The sequence below is a fragment of the Geotrypetes seraphini genome, chromosome 3 (assembly GCF_902459505.1).
Source record: "Geotrypetes seraphini chromosome 3, aGeoSer1.1, whole genome shotgun sequence".
Classification (NCBI taxonomy): domain Eukaryota; kingdom Metazoa; phylum Chordata; class Amphibia; order Gymnophiona; family Dermophiidae; genus Geotrypetes; species Geotrypetes seraphini.
The window spans coordinates 343,623,679-343,644,063 of NC_047086.1; the positions used below are offsets into that span (position 1 = coordinate 343,623,679).

The 20,385-nt window shown below is 45.7% G+C and overlaps 1 protein-coding gene across 2 annotated transcripts in view; it reads right to left on the minus strand.

Annotated features, from left to right (window-relative positions):
- Positions 1-11,555, minus strand: part of LOC117357971 (calpain-1 catalytic subunit-like) — a 114,656-nt gene extending 103,101 nt beyond the window's left edge. The window contains exons 1-3 of one of the 2 annotated variants that reach the window (XM_033939269.1): positions 10,854-11,555; positions 9,762-9,805; positions 5,133-5,251 (exon numbers count right to left, since the gene is read on the minus strand). In XM_033939269.1, coding sequence (XP_033795160.1) covers positions 5,133-5,251; positions 9,762-9,774 — 132 coding nt within the window. In that variant the 5' untranslated portion in view covers positions 9,775-9,805; positions 10,854-11,555. Of the gene's footprint in view, positions 1-5,132; positions 5,252-9,735; positions 9,806-10,853 lie in introns of both variants that reach the window. The other variant, XM_033939268.1, reaches the window with a different exon arrangement.
- Positions 11,556-20,385: the final 8,830 nt, after the last annotated feature.

Genomic DNA, 20,385 nt, shown 5'->3' on the forward strand with positions numbered 1-20,385 from the left:
GGTGGGGTGGGGTTAGTAATGTAAGGATATCGGGTGAATGGGACAGAGAGGAGAGGGGACCCCCCCCCCCTTAATTTCTGCCCTGGGCCCCAGCATGTCTAAAACCGGCCCTGCTCATTTCATTCTCTTTTTCATTCTGGTTGACCTTTTCTGTACCTTTTCAAATTCCATTGTATCTTTTTTGAGATGTGGTAACTAGAATTGTACAGAATCCAGCTGACATTCAGCACCATTTAACCATCCAGAAACAGTGCTGGCCGATTACATAGCACTTAACCTGTTAAATGCAAATTTACAGCATGAGATACCCGGTTACCTCGGCTGAATACTCACAGTCAGCGGATAAAAGTTAACCAGTTTATATTGCGAGATAACTGGCCGTTTTCAGCGCTCAGCAGCTAAGTTTAGCAGCCAAAACAGACAGCATAAATAACAGTCCTATCCTTGGCCGCTATTTCTAGGTAAATTCAACTTACACCTAGAGTCTGATCAAGATTTGTCAGTGATTCAATTCTCTGCCCTCAGAAATTCAGTCAGAAATTATTTAAGATTCCATAAGATACTTAAAGCATGGTTGTTTGCTAAAGATTTTCCTTAAACTTTTGTATTTTGCTATATTGTATTTCTGTTTTTAATTTAGTTTTGCAGGTTGAATTTATTTTGGGGGTTTTGATTTTTTTTAACTGTATTTTGCTAATGTATTTTATTGTTTATGATCATTTATGTATTCTTTTATTATTTGATGTAAACCATTCTGAGCCTTTGGGTTTGACATAAGAACATAAAAATAGCCTTACTGGGTCAGACCAATGGTGGCCAATCCAGGTCCCTAGTACCTGGTCAAAACCAAAGGAGTAGCACCATGTCCCTGTGAAATAAGCTATCTGGACAAATAAGATTACCGTATTTTTCGCTCCATAAGACACACTTTTTCCCCCCCAAAATTGGTAGAAGTAAGGGTGCATCTTATGGAGTGAATACCCAAACCACCCCCACCCTCCCGGTTATCTTATTTTAATTCTGTTGCCCTCCCTCGCTGGACGCGGCTGTCTCTCTAGCGGTAGAGTGGCGCACAAGGCTGCCTGCCTGGTTGGCTGACACGTTTGCCTCCTCTTCCCTTCTCTAGTGGCAGAGCGGCGCACAAAGCTGCCTGCCTGGTCGGCTGACGCAGTTGCCTCCTCTTTCCTTCTCTAGCGACAGAGCAGCACACAAGGCTACCTGCCTGGACCTGCACCGCTTCCAGCGAGAATGAAAGCAGCACAGGACCAGGCAGGAAGCCTTGTGCGCTGCTCTGCCGCTAGAAAATGGAAGAGGAGGCAGCCACGTCAGTCGATCAGGCAGGCAGCCTTGCGCGCCGCACTGTCACTAGACAGGCAGCTGGAGACAGCGAGTTCTGCTTCCCACACAAGCAGCAGCTTCCCCGCAGGACGGGCATGAGCAGCAGCCATCGGAACCGGAAGCCACTGAGAGTCCCGGCATGGTGGTGCAGCCCTGACAAGAGAGCGAGTGGATACAGCAGCAGCGGCTGGTTCCGGCCTCAGGCTCTCCTCCCTCCCTTCCCCCTTGGCAGTGCTAGGCGGCACATCCATGCCTCAGCCGCCTCCACCACTGCTCCTCTGACTCCCTTCTTGTTCGCCTTAGCCCCCGCGGCAGGCGGAACATGGAGGAACAGGCCCACCAAGCTGCACCAGAGGAACTAAAATAAGGTATGGGGGAGAGTTCAGAGGCGGTATGGGAGGGGGCCCTGCCTGCCTGCTTGCCTCGGGGAGTGGGGTGCCCTACCTGCCTCCCTTGGGGTGGGGGATGGGGATGAGGAGTACAGGAGGATGGAAATAAAGCTTGACATGGGAGGGAAAGAGACAGAGGAAAGAAATGCTCAGAGAGGAGGGAGCAAAGGGACAGGGACATGGAATAATGCTGGAAAGGGGAGGAATAAAGATACAGAGATGTGATACTTAATGGAAGGGAAGGAAATGGTTCACATGGATAGTGAAGAACAGAAGAAAGATTTTCACTTTGGGTGGCCTTGACTACCTGCTTGCCTCGGGGTACAGGGCCCTGCCTGTCACTAGGCCACTAGGCCTGCCTGCCCTGTCCCTGCCTACCACTAGACTACCAGAAGGAGGACAGGGTACAGAGCCTGGCAGGGAGGGGGGACAAGGTGCAGAGCCTGGCAGGGAGAATTTGGTTCAGAATGGGTTTTTGTCTTGTTTTCCTCTAAATCTAGGATGCATCTTATGGTCAGGTGCGTCTTATGAAGTGAAAAATACGGTATGTGTTGAGCATTTGACTTTTAAGAAATTACTTAAGACAAAGTTATTTGTTGATGCTTATTTCTGACATGGTTTAATAGTTATTAATCTGAGACTGCTTTATTGTCTATTGTATTTGTGTTTTATATTTTATGTATGTTAATTTTGTAAACCACTATGTTTCTGGTGGTATAGAAATTTTTTAAATAAATAAAATAAAAATTCCATGCTACCGATCCAGAGCAAGCAGTATAAATGCTCGCACTCAAAGTTAGGCGCGAAGGTCATGATTTTATAAAGTCCACCTACCGCTTAGAACCGCAAGGCACAGGCGGAATAGAAATCACAAATGTAATGTAAAGTTAGGTGCCGAAAGTGGTACCAAACTTAATTGATCAGTAGGCTTAATCGGTGCCAGTGGCGTAATAAGGAGGGGAAGACCACCTGAGGTACTGTCTTGGTGGGGGCACCGACACCTCTACACATGCCACACTCACGCCCTCCCTTCCCTACCCCCGTATCTTTTAAAATTTTGACCATTGCAAGCAACTACTCTGTCCTGCTGCTCGCAACTGCCTGGCTCACTCTGAAATAACTTCTGGGTCGTGGGGCCAGGAAGCGACGTCTGAGGTAAAGTCAATGCCAGCGTGAACAGCAGGCCGGTGAAGCTGCTCAAGCTGGCGAAGATCTAAAGGGGGGCAAATATCTGACTCAAAATATATCAATATCCATTAATATCAATGGCAAACATGCTCTCTAAGTAATCTAAATCTAAGTCAAAAGGAGGAAGAAGGCATCATAGTCGATCATGAATCAGATTATAGGATCTCTTATGATGCAAGGCCATTCCAGATCAACATCCTGCCAAGCAGGTTCTAATCATCTGACCAACCACCTATAGGTGAAATAATGTATAATCCTAAATCAATCAAGGGAGATTTTAAATCCAGTCAGTGTTAGAGTCCTATGAGACCTTTTAGATAAGTGCCATTGCTTTAAAAGTAATATTCTCATGATTGTTGTTTTTACTTTTGGGTTGAATGATAAATAGTGCGGTTTGAAACAATAGGATACTATGATTGATTTAAGATTATACATTATTTTTACCTATAGGTGATTGGAGGAATTGGTCAGATGATTAGAACCTGCTTGGCAGGATGGTGATCTGGAATGGTTTTGCATCATAAGAGATCCTATGATGTGATCCATGATCGACTATGATGCCCGCTTCCTCCTTTTGATTTAGATTTTGATTACTTACAGAGCATGTTTGCCATTGATATTAATGGTTATTAATATATTTTGAGTTGGATGTTTACCCCTTTTTTGTGGTTTAATTTAACATTGTGGGTAAAGATTTTTTTGTAGTACAGGGGTGGGAAGGGAGGGTGCAAGTGTAGCTTGGGGGGTATGGAAGGAGTGGGGGTGGCACAGAAGGAGCAGGGGGAATAGAGGAGGGTGCGGGTGGGGGAGGAGCCAGCACCCCGGGCGCCTCCTACCCTCACTACGCTTCCTACCCTCATTACGCCTCTGATCGGTGCCAAGATTGGCACGCAACACCTCACAATCAGCTTTATTTGGACATAATTGAAAGTTAGGCATCTACCTCAAAAAATTTGGTTGTATAAAAAGAAGGTGCCTAGTCCAAAATTCCTACACTAAAAATGGACATGGTTAGGGGCGGATCATAGGCATGTTTTGGAATTAGGTGCCATTACACTCCGATATTGGTGCCTAATTTTAGGCAAAGAAAACCCTGGCATAAATATGGTGTGCCTAAATGTTAGGACGCTGAGTGCCACCTTAGGTGACGCTAAGCATTATTCTACAATAGGTGCCTAAGTTTTTAAGAATTGGCACCAGCCTGGTTCCCCTCTGAATCACTTCCGGGTCACGGGGCCAGGAAGTGACGTCAGAGGGAAATCCAACGCTGGCGCGAGGAGCATACTTGCAGAATCCACTCACGCCGGCAAAGATTTAGAGGTATGGAGGGGAGAAAGCGCAAGTGTGGAATGGGGGACAGGAAGGAGCGAGGGGGGGAATGCGGGGGGGAGGGGGCGCCACTGCCCTGGGCACCTCCTACCCTTACTATGCCACTTCTGGGCTGGAAGGATCTCCCTCATAGCACTGGGTCAAAGGTGGAAGATGGAACCCAAAACAAATTTGGCAGCCAGCAGGGAGGAAGATATTGCTGCCACCAGTTCCTTCTCCCTATTACCTCAGACCCTCCTACTATTCCATAAGCTTCCAGAGACTTCTCCACTATTTCCTTAATTCGCTCCCTCTCTGGAAGTTTCTAGTGCCAGAACATGTGATTTCCTGGCAGGTGCAGGAAACAGTAAGTTCACAGAAAGAACCCAGAGGAAATGGCTCCAAGATATCTATCTACTGAGTGATAGGGGTCTAGAGAAAACTGCTGCAGCAAAATACAGACAGCCTCTTCCTAGTGGCTGACAGGACTACAGAGGCCAGCAATAGAAATGCTGACATTGAATGAACTGTGCACTGCATGGAGAATTCGGACAGCATAGACTGCTGAAATTCTCAGGAAGTTACAATTAAAAATTATTATTTTCATTGACAGATATTACCATATGATGCTGTAAAAACTGGATGATCCCTGTTTTCAAAATGACATCATTCAGGAAATGGCCATTAAAAGATCCATTTTTGGACAATGACGTTTAGTGAAGAAGATAAAGTTGTGATTAAATTTTTGCTGCAAAATAAGGCAAACAGCACAAAGTGTGTGCTAAGGGCATTTCCTAATAAATACTGGACTAAACAAACTATGTAAGGGTTCCTGGTTTTTCCAGACACCATGTAATTTGTAACACAAGAACACTCATTCATGACACTGCAGGGGTTACCGGTACTTACCCGAAAATGGAAAATTCCAGAGTAATGCATTTTGAATCCCTGATTATTTGGCAGTAAGTGTGCCAGAAACTGCCGGTCTACTGTCAAAGCACCCAAGGCAGCCAAAACCCAGCAGTCACCTCCAAAAAGGACAAGACAAAATGAAACCTTGTTACTGTTTTGTGCCTGCCATCATCCTCTGCACCTAAATTTTTAAGCACCTAGCTGAAAATTCTGTGAATAAGCAGTTTGAGGACCATAAACTCAGATCTCTGCAAGTCATACACAATTAGAAAGTTCCTTCTTAAATGTCCCTGATCGTTGTAGCTCAGCAGCAGTGAAAAGACTTTAAAAAAAATAAATAAATAACTAACAGTCAAGCATTACGTCTGCAAGCATTCCTACAGTGTTACAGATTACAATACAGCATAGCTGGGATAATAGCTCTGGATTACTGATGCATTCTAGTCAACTTGCTGGTCATGGTAAAACCTGCTATTTAACTGGTGGAATATAATAAGTACAGTACCCCCCCCCCCGAAATTTGTGGGGATTCCGTTCCAGGAACTCCCGCGAATTTCGAAAAACCGCAAATGCGGTTTAAGGGGCTGATCAAAGGCAGGAGAGGGCAGCTGAGGCACTGGTGGGTGCTGAAAATCATTTGTGGTATTTTCTGACCGCCTCTTCCTGGTACTAAAGTCAGGCTACGCCAATCAGGAGCTGCTTTGGCAGATAGCGTAACCATGACTTTAGTACAAGGAAGTGGCGGTCGGAAAATACCGCGAATTACTGAGTTAATTTTTGTTAGAGTACAATATAATATGGAGGAGCATTTTCGATAAGACACTCAAATACAAGTTTGGATGTTTTGCAGAAGGCGCACAAAATCCAGTAGCGAACATGACCTTTTTCAAAACATAAAAACATCTATCTTTTTGTATCAAAAATGGTCATTTCTCAGATGTGATTGTCCTCAGCGCATCTATCTTTTTGAACCATTTTTGAAAAACACACAGCCAAAAGAAAAATGCACAAAACAAGCCATTGGGATATAGGAGGGTCCAGCATTTTTAGCAGACTGGCCACACAGACATCCTAGTAGAGCAGTGAGGCACCTTAGGGGGCACTGCAGTGAACTTCACATAAAAAGGCCCAGGTACACATTTCACCTTTACCATAATGACAGATTAGATTCTTTTCCTGATAATCTGAGTTCTATTAAGATACACAGAAGTCTGTACTTTGGCTGCTGATTCCCATTTCCTGTAAAACTGCAGATGGGTATCACTTTAAGAACCTGAACTCCCCCTTCTGCAGTGGAGAACAGCTTTCTCCTCAGTTGGTACCAAAGCAATCAAACTCCACTGAAAAATAAGAAGGAAAAGAAGAGGCACGGGGAACTTCCTCTGCTACAAACATATCCTGTTCTACTTTGCAACTTAGGAAATAGAACAATGATTTAAAAAAAAAAAAAAAATTAATAAGCAAACAGTGAACAATAAATTAGCCACATGAGTAACTAAGAGCCAATTTGCTAAATACAGCAAGGCCAACTGAATAGCTTTCAGTTCCACCTGCTTTCCAATAGGGATTACCTGCCCTGGAGAAGCGGCCACAGCAGAAGCCCCCCCAGCCACTGAGGCTGCTGTCAGTCATAGGGGGGTCACCTACAAGTCAATTCTGAAAGGCATACCCTTCGCCAAGTTCTCCCCTTGGAGTCACCAACACAGACTGTGCTTCACCTTCACCATCCAAGGTAACTGTATTTGCAGGGAGTGATGCTGCAGAGACCACCTTTACAGAAGGAAGTACTGGAGAGGGTGCATAGCCCTTGCCCAGGGCACCACCTCAAATGAGCCCAGTAACTGCAGATAATGCTAAGCCATGGGGTTTGTAAGAGCCAAGATCTTTAGAATCTGCTTCCTGAGCTTCTGTTTGCATGACTCCTGAAGAAAAACATGGCACTGTGCCTTGTCAAAGCAGACTCCCAGATATTCCAAGCACTGGGTTGGCTGTAGCTGACTTTTGCAGAAGTTGACTATCCAGCCCAGGTCCTGTAAGAGGCTTACTATTTGTTGAACTGTTCACTCACTGTCCTCTAGAGAGGGAGCTCTGATCAGCCAATCGTCCAAGTAAGGATGCACCCGTACACCCATCCTGGCAAGGTGAGCTGCTACAACCACCGAGCCGTGGCCATACTGAACGGGAGTACCACAAACTGGAAGTGTTGCTGGAGAACATGAAATCTCAGATATCTCCTGTGAGCTGAAAAGATAGGGATGTGAAGATATGCCCCCATGCGAAAGCGGAGGAGCAGCAGGGACTCAAATATAGACTTCAAATCCAGAATGGACCTCCAATCTTCTGTGCATTATGAAGTATAAAGAGTATCTACTTAAGCCCGATTCTTCCTCAGGAACTGTTTCTATGGCGCGAATGGCTAAGAGATGTTTTGTCTCCACAAAACAACTTTTATATCTTTTTAAGTGCAAATTCTTCAAACGGATATGTCTTTAGATCTTTTTTGAAACTCAAAGTTAAGTTGTTAATTGATTTTACTAGGTGGAGTTTTTCACACTTTGGCTGCTTGATAAGCCCAGGTTGAATTGAAAATCCTAGTGTATTTTATATTTTTAATATCAGGAAAACAAAAGGTATGGTTTTGCCTTAAATTCCAAGTTGACTTTTTGGAGAATTTAAAAAGTTGAGGTATATAATCTGGAGTGTCTCCAAAGCAAAAGAATTTATAATGGATCCTTGCTTCCCCTGGTAGCCAGTGCAGCTCTAGTATGCTCTTGTATGTACTGTATGCTGAAAGTAGGCCGCCTCAGGGGGCATAGGTTGGGCAGAGCAGGGACAGAGTAGTGATGTAAATGCATGTTTATAAAATATTTATTTATTTAAAAAATTATATTCCACATATCCAGCAATTCTAAGTGGGTCACAAATAAACATACATAATAAAATATACTTTAAACACATAACAAAAAGAAAAAACCACAGCCTAAATAATCTCTAATAAAATAACAGCAAGTAATAAAAGATAAAAACAAAAACAAAATGGCCCCATCTAACAAAAATCATATATAATAAAATATAACTCTCCACCTATCAAGCATAGAAACGCTCAAATAGCACAGTTTTCAACATTTTCCTGAATTGCAAAACATTGGGTGCTTGTCTCGCTTCCAGTGGCAACAGGTTCCACTAAGAAAGCGCCTTTAAAGACATTTATATCAAACCTATTTTATAAAGACAAATATACAATTAATTTGTTTGACCTTTCCAATAATAAAAGTGTTTTGATGCCCCTGATAAATGTCTACAGCAGGGATGTCAAAGACCCTCTTCGAGGGCTGCAATCCAGGCAGGTTTTTAGGATTTCCCCAATGAATATGCATGAGATCTATTAGCATACAATGAAAGCAATAGTAGTAGTGCTCACTAAAGCTTTAGTAAAAGGGCCTCTAAGTTTATTATTTGATATGCCTGCTGTTTGTAAGCCAGGTCCTATGTTACACGCTTGTAATGTCTACATAAGAACTCTGAATACATGTGTGGCTGATGAACCTGACTTGCAACTGTACAATTTGTGACTGTTATGTTTTTACAGTATAATTTCGTTATAACAGACTGGCTTATAACGGAACCTCACCTACAGCGGACGAGGTCCGCTGGTCCTGGCCATTATAAACATACAGGGGAGGGCCATTATAAACATACAGAAAATCATTGCACTTTCAGATATAGTGGACAACCAATTTGGTCCTCAGAGCCACTTTTACCTGTAGTTTTATTCAGCTATAATGGACATGCAGGTTCCGCCCACAAGGCATGTGGCATGCTGGTGATATAGTATCAAAATGCAACCCAGAAAAAAATGACAGAGTATTTTTCTTTCCAGTACACTTCTCCCTCCGTATTTGCTATGATAGGGGATTAACAGAACCGCAAATACAGAAAAACCGCAAATAACTTTTTCATATGTTATTTGCTGTTTTCTATTAAAAACCATCGTGAATATGGTGAAATGTGAATAACATGGTGGGAGACCTGGCCTGTTCCTGAAGGAGAGTCAAAACAAGGTGAAGAAAGTGTTGGGAAATCAGCGATTTTCTCTGTAAACACTTGGTATCGAGGATTTCTCTATGTAAGCTGATGTAATTTGGGGGGGGGAGGGCCAGCAAGCTAAAAACCGTGAATAATCAAATCCGCGATTGCTGAAACCGCGAATACGGCAAGAGAAGTGTACAGTGTTCTGGTTTGCAATCATTTTATGCCATACCAATGTTTTGCTGAGTTTTGTTCTTGATGTCGCCGATATGCTTGTGCAGTGACTGTTGTTCATCGATTTACGTTGTTTCAAGTTGCCCTAAATAAAGTTCTTAAAAAAATGCAACTCTGGATATAACGGACTCTGGATATCATAGACCATTTTTCCAGGTCCCTTGAAGTCTATTATAACGAGATTATACTGTACAAGGATAGAAAGAATGGCCTGTACCAACTTTTGGCATTGCTGTACAGACCTTAATACAAGACTTTTCCAGAGGCCAAAGGTGAAAATCAATTAATTGATTCACCAATCTGTATTTTCTTTTTTAAGGAAATGAATATATCTTACCTAGCGCACCTTGCATGATATCATACCTGCTAGCACCATCTACCAATAACTGGGGATTCTTATGTATTTCCTTTAAGAAAATTAAAGAAACAAACCATTAGTTTTCAGTCAACAATACCTCATTGTCATCTGCATTCAGCATTCCTTTAGAGTAGGGTTACCAGACATCCAGATTTCCACAGAGATGTCCTCCTTTTGAGGACATGTCCAGGGGGCTGGACGGCTTTTTAAAACCTGGCACTTTGTCTGGGTTTTGAAAAGAAATTGCGTTGGGAGGGGGCATCCACGCTTGCGGGCCTTGGGGGGGGAGGGTCTAGGGGTCTGGATTTTACTAACGTAAAATCTGGTGATCCTAATTTGGAGAACCTCACTATAACAATATTTCAACAAATCTGAATTGCTAATCATTCATGAGGGGTTCATATTCAGCCCAGAACAAAGGCCCCCAAGTCTATAAATGATACACCTGTCAATCTTCAGTTAGATGCTGTTTATAAAATCGCGCCCAGCAGTGCCTAAAGTGAACTTAGGCACCAGTAGACATCTGAACATTAGATGCCCCCTATTTATGTCAGGGATTTCTTGGCCTAAATACCAGCACTTAAGTCCATTTTAGGCTAGAGTTACCAGATTTACCCATAGAATCTGGACCCATAGCCCCGCCCCCCCTCAACCTGTTCTCATTCTCGGGACAATGTCAGAAGGGCATCTTTGCATGCACGGATGCCACGCAATGATATCACGGCCCTACGCATGACATCACCACATTGCATCCATGCGTGTGCAGATGCCCTCCCGAGGTGGACGCTTTTCAAAACTCAGACAAAGTGCCGGGGTTTGAAAATCCGTCAGGGCGCCCAGACATATTCTAATAATAATGATAATCAGTTTATATACCACAAGGCCGTAAAGTTCTATGCGGTTTACAATAGTTAAAAAAACAAAAACAATAAAAGAAGTTGGACAGAACTAAAAAAGTTCAAAGCCAATAATTAGAGACACTAAAATGATCAAAAGAGTGCATAATAAAATTTTTATGAATTAGCTGCCTCCTTCAAAAACAGATATGTTTTTAGATGTCTCCTAAATTCCCCATAAGTTGTGACAGAAGCCGGTACCTGTATTTGCCGTAACCCGGCCTCTGCTCACCCGAGCGCAACTCCGACGTGCTTCCGATGAAGGAAGGAAGTCCTGCTGGAATATCTTTTCTTGTCAGGAAGCAAAATAGCAAAAATAAACAAATCAGTTCACTTGTTCAAAGTTCCTTTATTCCTTGAACCGAAGTTGGGAGCAACGTCTCCCTTAAGCATTCATAAAAACCCCAAAGTCCAAATAGAATGCTGCACACAGATAACCAAAAATAAAGTCTGGAGTGGACCCACTGGAATGGGTTGCCACTGCTACCTTCAATCAGGCAATTAAGGTAAGTATCATTTACATCCAAAAATAGCAAACAGAACTGTAGTGGGCTTGTCTTTACCTTAGGGAAGATAAAGCAACCTTACACACTCTCACTCAAGTTCTGGGCCTCTAAGCTCAGCAAGTTTAAAGCTGGGCTGAATCCAACAGAGAAACTGTTGGTGGGGGAGGGGAGTAAAGGAATTCACTTATTACTTTTCTGAAGTATCAGAATGCCAATAATGGCCCCACTATCCCGACCTGGATCTTAAGTGAATTCTCCCCAAAAGTTATGACATTTACTTCCCTCACAGTCACAGAAATGCATCCCCAATTCAGGCCACTTGAGTTACAAAACAACAATAAAAAAAACGTTTTTTTTTTCCTCAGCACAAGTCCCTGCACTTTCTCACACCCAGCACAACTGCACAACAGGGTTCTAATAAACAGAGAACGGCTCCAAACCTTCAGACCTGCCACTTATCTTTATTGCATGAGCGTATCTTCAGGCAGTCCAAGGCTCTCTACCCATTCCATGGGTTCAGGTGGGGCTGGCTGGTTGGCAACAAGGTCAGTGTCAGTTTCCATCATGGTCACATCCTCACAGTCAGGAATATAGTCAGGAGAGACCCTTCCCCGAGCTGGCTCAGGGCCAACTAACTTTCCTCTCCTCAGAGCAGCCTCTATATTGTTCAAACGAACACACCCTGCTCTCTGAGGGGGAGGAGTTACCTGCCTTGATTGCTTAGCTTGTTTTACATTTCTCACCATGGGCCTCAGCTGGGAGTGAACAGGAGGAGGGAGGTCCCTCTCAGGCTCTTCTGAGCTGTTCTGCTCTCCTTCCTCTACTCCCTGCAGTTCAGCCTGCTTCCAGTTAAAGGGAAATGTACCTTTTTTCCTGGGACTAGTCACAATCCTATCCCCGTGGTTAGCTCGCTGAATGGCTGTATAAGGTTTAGCCACCGGCAGCTCTGGAATGAGCGGAGCCACTGGGGACGGATTGTGACATACCCTCACCCTTAAGGAGTGATTGTCCCTATTTTCCCGGGGCAACTCACTATCCTCTTGCATACGAGACAGAGTGTCCACATTCACACTTAACTTGCCAGGGCGATGCAAAACCTTGAACCTAAACGTTTGCAGTGCCAAGTACCATCGTGTTAGCCTTGCGTTGTTATTTCGCATAGTGTTCAGCCACTTCAGGGCTGCGTGGTCGGTCACTAAGGTAAATTCTCTTTCCTGCAAGTAGTGTTCAAGGGTTTGCATAGCCCATTTGGCTGCCAGACATTCCAACTCCACCGTGGCATAACTCCTTTCGTTAGGATGTAACTTGCGGCTGAGGAAGAGGACTGGATGTTCTACCCCTTGAACCTCTTGGCTTAATATCGCCCCCAACCCTGTTCCCGACGCATCGGTTTGTAAAATTAACGGTCGCTTAAAGTCAATTGCTATGAGCACCGGGTTAGTGCACAAAGCTTCCTTTAACTCGGTTAAGGCCTGCCTTCCCTCCTCCTTCCAACGTAAGGTGTCCGGACTATTTTTTTTTAGCATGTCCGTGAGGACTGCGGCCTTGGTAGAGAATGCTGGAATAAACCTGCGGTAGTACCCGAGGAGACCCAAAAACCCCCTCAACTGTTTTTTGGAGCTAGGGATGGGGTATTCCTTTATGCAGTGTACCTTGTCCACTAAAGGCTTAATTTGCCCTCGGCCTACCACGTACCCTAGGTATTTTACCTCCTTTTGCCCCAGATAGCATTTTTTTGGGTTGATTGTAAACCCTGCCTTTCTTAGGGCCTCCAGTATCGCTTGCACATGCACCAGATGTTGGGCCCAATCCTTAGAGAAAATCACAATGTCGTCAAGGTACGCCTCTGCGTAACTATGATGCCCCCTTAGGACCTCCGTGATTCCTCTTTGGCAAGTTGCGGCTGCCCCATGAAGGCCGAAGGGCATGCGCCTGAATTGGTACAGCCCGTGGGGTGTACTAAAGGCTGTCTTTGGTCTGGCCGATGGGGATAGCGGGATTTGCCAATACCCTTTCGTTAGGTCTAACGTGGAGAGAAATTGGGCCTGACCCAACCGATCCAAGAGGTCATCCACCCGGGGCATGGGGAAGGCATCAAATTGCGAGACCTCGTTTAACTGACGGAAGTCGATGCAAAACCTGGGGGTGCCATCAGCCTTTGGAACAATAACAATCGGGCTGCTCCAAGGACTTTGGGATGGTTCGATCACCCCCAGTGTTAGCATCTCCTCCACCAGCTTGTGAACCAGTTCTTTCTTTCCCTCTGTGAGTCTATAAGGCTTCACCCGGATGACCTTCCCTGGTGTGGTGATTATCTCATGAGTGACCACTTCAGTCCGCCCCGGGATTGGCGAGAATACATCCCCAAAAGCCTGCACCAAAGCCTCCAACTGTCTGGCCTGACTGGTGGACAATTCAGTCCCAATATTGACCCCTTCATTCTGGTCCATGTCCGCTATTTGTGGGCCCAGGTCGTCGTCGGGTTTCTGCTCCGCCATCATGGTTAATATTTCCCTATCCCTCCAGGGCTTTAAGAGATTTATGTGGAAAGTCTGAACGCGGTTTGCCTCATCCCTGACCTTATAGTCCACTTCATTCACTCTCTCTATCACCGTGGAGGGTCCCTTCCATTCTGCTAGGAATTTATGAGGGTCTGTGGGTATCAGAACCAGGACCTTATCCCCTATGTTCAAGTGACGAACCCGAGTCCCCTTATCGTAATACTTTCTTTGTTTTTCTTGACTCCACTCCAAATTATGTTTGCCCACCTGGGCCACCTGTTCTAATTTTTTCCTTAGCTGGGCTAAGTAGGACACTACATTCATATCCTCGCTTCCTTGGGAGCCCCACTGATCCTTAACCACATCCAATATTCCCCTAGGGACTCTCCCAAACATCATCTCAAAAGGGCTTACCCCTAAGGAATCTTGCACTCTCTCACGCGCGGCAAACAAAACTAAGGGCAGAAAAAGATCCCAATCTCGCTTTTCGGAGCCCACCACCTTTTTAATCATTTGCTTTAATGTCTGATTGAACCTTTCCACCATCCCGTTAGCCTGGGGATGATAAGCAGCCGTTCTAAGGTGGCGGATCCCGAACCCTTGCCAAAATTTCTCCATCTCTTTTGACAGGAAATTGCTCCCTTGGTCCGTTAAGACCTCCCGGGGGAACCCCATCATACAAAAGAGGTTCATCAACTCCCTCATAAGTATTGAGGACGTTGTTTTCCGTAACGGGAAGGCCCAGGGATACCGAGTGGCCACGTCCATTATCACCAAAATGTAGCTGTATCCCCTTGGAGTCCTCTCCAATGGACCCACAATATCCATAGCCACCCGGGCCCAGGGTTCTCCTATTCTGGGTATAGGTATTAACGGGGCCTTAGCTGGTCTATTCAATGAGAGCTTTTGACAGGTGGGACAAGATTTGCAAAAACTTGCTACATCCTGACCGAGGCCTGGCCAAAAAAATCTTTGGGAGACCTGAGTTTCCGTGGACTCCGTTCCTTTGTGCCCAGAAAGCGGATGATCGTGTGCTGTTTCCACTATTATCCTCCGGAACCCTTGAGGAATTACTAGCTGTTCCGTGTTGCAGTTAGAGTCCTTCCCCAATGTGAGTTTATACAATAACCCTTGTTTTACCTTAAAGCCCACTGGGGACCTAGGGGTTTGGGAAGCTTGTTTCCAGAACTCTGCCAGAGAGGCATCCGCTTTCTGCTCGGCGGCGAAAGTAGGAAATGCCTGTGTCACCTCCTTGGGTAACCAGGGAATATCCTTGCCTGTGCTAACCTGTTTCATAGCCTGGCTCCGTTGCTGCCTCTGTCTGCGGTTCTGTGCCCTAGAGCTTCGGTTCGGCCTTTGGGTTGCCTCCCCTATTACCTCCCCCCTAAAGGGAAATATATTCCCCAGTTCCTCCTCTCCGGCTGAAGAAAGGGGTCCCTGGGATCGAGTGTTCACTAGGCTTTGTTTAGGTTTGAGATACCCCTCTAAACCCTTCCAATCCCGACCCAATATGAGGTCGTAGGGTGCGCCGGGTACTATGGCTATCTTGACCCTGTCTACCTTATCCTTATTCAATATGGTCGTGGTACGGAGAGGATACCTTACCCTGTCTCCATGTACGCACTTAATAACCACAGATTCTTCCCCCTTATGCTCGGCTTCAGAGGGAAACAATTTCCTATAACATGGGGTAGACATCATGGATTGATCCGCTCCTGTGTCTACCAGAGCCTCCACCATTCTCCCGGCAACTGAGACTGTAGCTCTATAAGCCTCCGGAACCTGGGTATGTGTTCCTAGCGTTACCATCAGCTCTCTTTTAGGGTTGCAGAACTTCTGGGTATGCCCTATTTTCCCACAACGATAGCACCTCTGGGTTTTCTCAGGGACAGGCTCCTTCGCCCTAGGGTACCCTGTAGTTTTCCTAGGTGGGTCCTGACCTCGGCTGTCCTTAGCTTTTCCCAGGCCTGGTAGGGTGGTTGTCTTTCCCTCCTCATAGGCGCCTTGGGCGTCCAAATAGGCTTCTGCTACCTCTAAGGTCTGGGCTAAGGTTTTGCAGCCCTGTTTCTGCACCCAGCCCCTCAAATTCTTGGGAGCGGATTGCAGAAACTGCTCCCTGATCACCTCTAATACAATAGCCCGGGCATCCCCAAGCCATGGACTAAGCCACCTCTCAGCCAACTTAGACAGTTTTTGAGCAAGTGCCTTAGGCCTTTCCTTATCCTGCATAAGGGTTGCTCTAAACCGCTGGCGGTAATGCTCTTGAGTGTAGCCTAAGTACTCCAATATATGTGTCTTTACAGCTTGATAATTGTTAGCTACCTCAGGGGCTAGTGTCTGATAAGCAGACAGGGTTTCTCCTGCAAGGCATGGGAGTAGCCTTACAGCCCACTGACCCTGAGGCCAACCAGCAGCAGTAGCTACCCTCTCGAACGCGGATAGGAATTCATCCGGCGCATCCGCTGGTGTGATCTTACACAGATTTAGCGTGGCTAGAGGGTTAGCTGCTCCTGAGGGTTGTGGCAAATTACTATGTCCAGGCTCACTGCCTGCAGATGTCGATGGGTTCTGCAAAATTCTAGACAGTACTTGCGTTTGCTCCCCCATCGCTAGCACCATCTCGTCGTGTTGCCGCCGAGATAATTCCTGAGACCGGTACCATAACTCCTGGTTGGTCTTTAGCACTGCTTGTAAGTCCTCACTTTGCTTCTGGCGTTCCGCCGTCAAGAACGCTATCAGCTGTTGCTGGTCCATCTTGCTGATTAACCTACAAGAAACAAAGCGAGAGAGACCAACCCAAGTGCGGTACCACTATATGAGTGTAGTCAAACTCCCTCACCCCCCTGGTCAAGCCTCTTACCAGAGCACAAGGTGAGTCTTTGCCTTTTGTTTGTAGGCCTCCTTGGCCCCCAGTCGTATAGCTGCGTTTCTGTCCTCTTATATCGATCCTCAGCCTCCTCCGACTCTGGCTCCTCACTGGTGCATCTGGGTCAGCCAAGCCACTTGCTTCCTCTGCACCCCGGTCGGAAGACTTCCGGAACTCCGCTCTGCTCAGACTGGAACCAATACAACAAACTAAAATAACAAGCTAAAACAACAAATTATTCACAAGTCCAAAAACTTTTTTTTTTTTTTTTTTTCCCAAACAAAAAAAATATATTTTTTTTTTTCTCCAATTCTCACAATGTCCAGCAGGAGGCGCTCATCCCACTCCTGATACCATATGTATGTGACAGAAGCCGGTACCTGTATTTGCCGTAACCCGGCCTCTGCTCACCCGAGCGCAACTCCGACGTGCTTCCGATGAAGGAAGGAAGTCCTGCTGGAATATCTTTTCTTGTCAGGAAGCAAAATAGCAAAAATAAACAAATCAGTTCACTTGTTCAAAGTTCCTTTATTCCTTGAACCGAAGTTGGGAGCAACGTCTCCCTTAAGCATTCATAAAAACCCCAAAGTCCAAATAGAATGCTGCACACAGATAACCAAAAATAAAGTCTGGAGTGGACCCACTGGAATGGGTTGCCACTGCTACCTTCAATCAGGCAATTAAGGTAAGTATCATTTACATCCAAAAATAGCAAACAGAACTGTAGTGGGCTTGTCTTTACCTTAGGGAAGATAAAGCAACCTTACACACTCTCACTCAAGTTCTGGGCCTCTAAGCTCAGCAAGTTTAAAGCTGGGCTGAATCCAACAGAGAAACTGTTGGTGGGGGAGGGGAGTAAAGGAATTCACTTATTACTTTTCTGAAGTATCAGAATGCCAATAATGGCCCCACTATCCCGACCTGGATCTTAAGTGAATTCTCCCCAAAAGTTATGACATTTACTTCCCTCACAGTCACAGAAATGCATCCCCAATTCAGGCCACTTGAGTTACAAAACAACAATAAAAAAAACGTTTTTTTTTTTCCTCAGCACAAGTCCCTGCACTTTCTCACACCCAGCACAACTGCACAACAGGGTTCTAATAAACAGAGAACGGCTCCAAACCTTCAGACCTGCCACTTATCTTTATTGCATGAGCGTATCTTCAGGCAGTCCAAGGCTCTCTACCCATTCCATGGGTTCAGGTGGGGCTGGCTGGTTGGCAACAAGGTCAGTGTCAGTTTCCATCATGGTCACATCCTCACAGTCAGGAATATAGTCAGGAGAGACCCTTCCCCGAGCTGGCTCAGGGCCAACTAACTTTCCTCTCCTCAGAGCAGCCTCTATATTGTTCAAACGAACACACCCTGCTCTCTGAGGGGGAGGAGTTACCTGCCTTGATTGCTTAGCTTGTTTTACATTTCTCACCATGGGCCTCAGCTGGGAGTGAACAGGAGGAGGGAGGTCCCTCTCAGGCTCTTCTGAGCTGTTCTGCTCTCCTTCCTCTACTCCCTGCAGTTCAGCCTGCTTCCAGTTAAAGGGAAATGTACCTTTTTTCCTGGGACTAGTCACAATCCTATCCCCGTGGTTAGCTCGCTGAATGGCTGTATAAGGTTTAGCCACCGGCAGCTCTGGAATGAGCGGAGCCACTGGGGACGGATTGTGACAAAGTGTCAGTTAGCAAAAGCAATTGTTCTAAATCCTTACCCCCATAACGCTATCCTCTATAAAAAGGACCTGTCCAGAAAAATCCTGGACCCTGGTAACCCTACTCTAAGTGCTACATGAAAAATATGCCCATGATCCTCTCCTAACCATGCCTACTTTCTGGTAGGTGCCTAACTGAAAGTGGTAGGTGCCTACCACCCAATTTAATTGAAGCTAATCATAAAATGCTAATTGCTTGTTATCGACGTCAATTAAGATTTTAAATCTAGGCACCTAACTTTAGACATCTTTTATAGAATCAGGGCCAAAATGACTAAGATAACCAGCTATTTCAATCTAATTTTCAGCTGTCCTAACTTTGTGTACTGAAATTAACTGGGTGTCGGTCTGAATATCGGCTGGTACCCAATTAATTTCCGGGTAGCTGCTGAAACCAGGGTATTTAATACGGGTGCCACCCATGTCCAGCACTGAATCGGTTCAATCCTCTGCTGTGAGCAATTCAGACACTGCTTACCTCCGTGGGCTAAACAGTGAGCAGAATATCTTCATGTCTCTTTTGGTAACATTGCTACATATATTAGACTTAACTAAATTCATATATGCAGATCATATAGAAATACCAACTACATTAGGCACACTATCACTTAGGAGGGAAGTTGTCAATGTAGGCTACAATTAAGACCCAGTTATTAGTAGTGCTGCCCGATTCACGATTGAATCGATTTACCGATTCACTTCAGGTGAATCGATTCAAATCGATTTACAACGACAAAAAATCGGCTTCCCGATTCGGTGACTGACCCTCCCCCCTCCCCCCTAAAGCAGGAACAGCAGCGCTGCCTTCTGCTGGCCGGCCGCTGCTGCTCCTGCTCTAGAGAGCGAGTAGGGAGGGTCAGTCGGGAAGTGCTGGTGTCCGGCTTCCCCGCTGGCCTCCTGCTAGTATCCGCTTCCCTCCTGGCCTCCCGACATCAATTTACCTAATTTCAGCAGCCTGCATAGGATCGCTGGTGCTAGCGATCTTTGCAAGCTGCCATACGTCTTCGGAGCTGTCTTCTCTCTGCCGCGGTCCTGCCCCTCCTCTGACATCTGAGGCAGGATCCCAGCAGAGGAAACAGCTCCGAAGACCTATGGCAGTTTGCAAAGATTGCTAGCACCAGCGATCCTATGCAGGCTGCTGAAATTAGGTAAATTGATGCCGAGAGGCCAAGGGGAACATGCAGGCCTTCCTGGGGCGGGGGTGCAGTCCTTTGGTGGGGGTACAGGCCTTCAGGTGAGACAGGCAGGCCTTCAGGGGGATAGGTAGGCCTTCAGGGGGGACAGGCAGGCATTCAGGGGTGGGGTGCAGGACTTCAGGGGGGACAGGCAGGCCTTCAGGAGTGGGGTGTAGGCCTTCAGGGGGGACAGACCCTCAGGGGAGGGGGCCCTGGTGTAGAAGTACACAGAAGGGGGGTTCAAAGTGACATGCATATGCCAGACTTTGAGAGGAAGAAATAATAGGTCTAAAAACCGAGGGAGAGAGATGGTGGACAATGAGATTTAGGGATGAAAGGAACAGAAAGGGAGAGATGATGGACCCTGGGGTGGTGGGAAAGGAGGGAGAGATGCAGGATGAAAGGGTAGTTGAGAAAAGGTGGATCTGTGGATGGAGATGAAAAAAAGGAAAGATGCCAGACCTACAGGGGAGGGAAGGGAAACGGAAGGGGAGGACAGAGATAGAAGATTGATGGTTAGAATGGAGAAAGAAGAAAGAAGGTGACCTTTGCAAGCAAGTTATCAGAAGACAACCAGAGCCTGGGATCAACCTGAGCCTGGGACCAGATAACAAAAGGTAGAAAAACTAATTTTATTTTCTGTTTTGTGATTACAATATGTCAGATTTGAAAAGTATATCCTGCCAGAGCTGGTGTTAGACCGCAAACGTGAGCTAGGATTTAAGAGAGAGAGGAAAAGTCTTTTTTGTTTGTTTATTTTGTTTACACCACAGCGCCAGTATGGTTAGGAGAAGGCAAAGGGGGTGAAGAGGCTATAAAAGGGGTGAAGAGGCTATATAATAAACCCACCGGGACTCAGTATGTATTCTTGGGGAAGAAGCAAGATAGTTCAACCCCTGTTGAAGTAGTAGCAACGGATAAGGAGGAATGAATCTGACAAATTTTTTGGAGAACTCACTACATAAGAACTTAAGAAT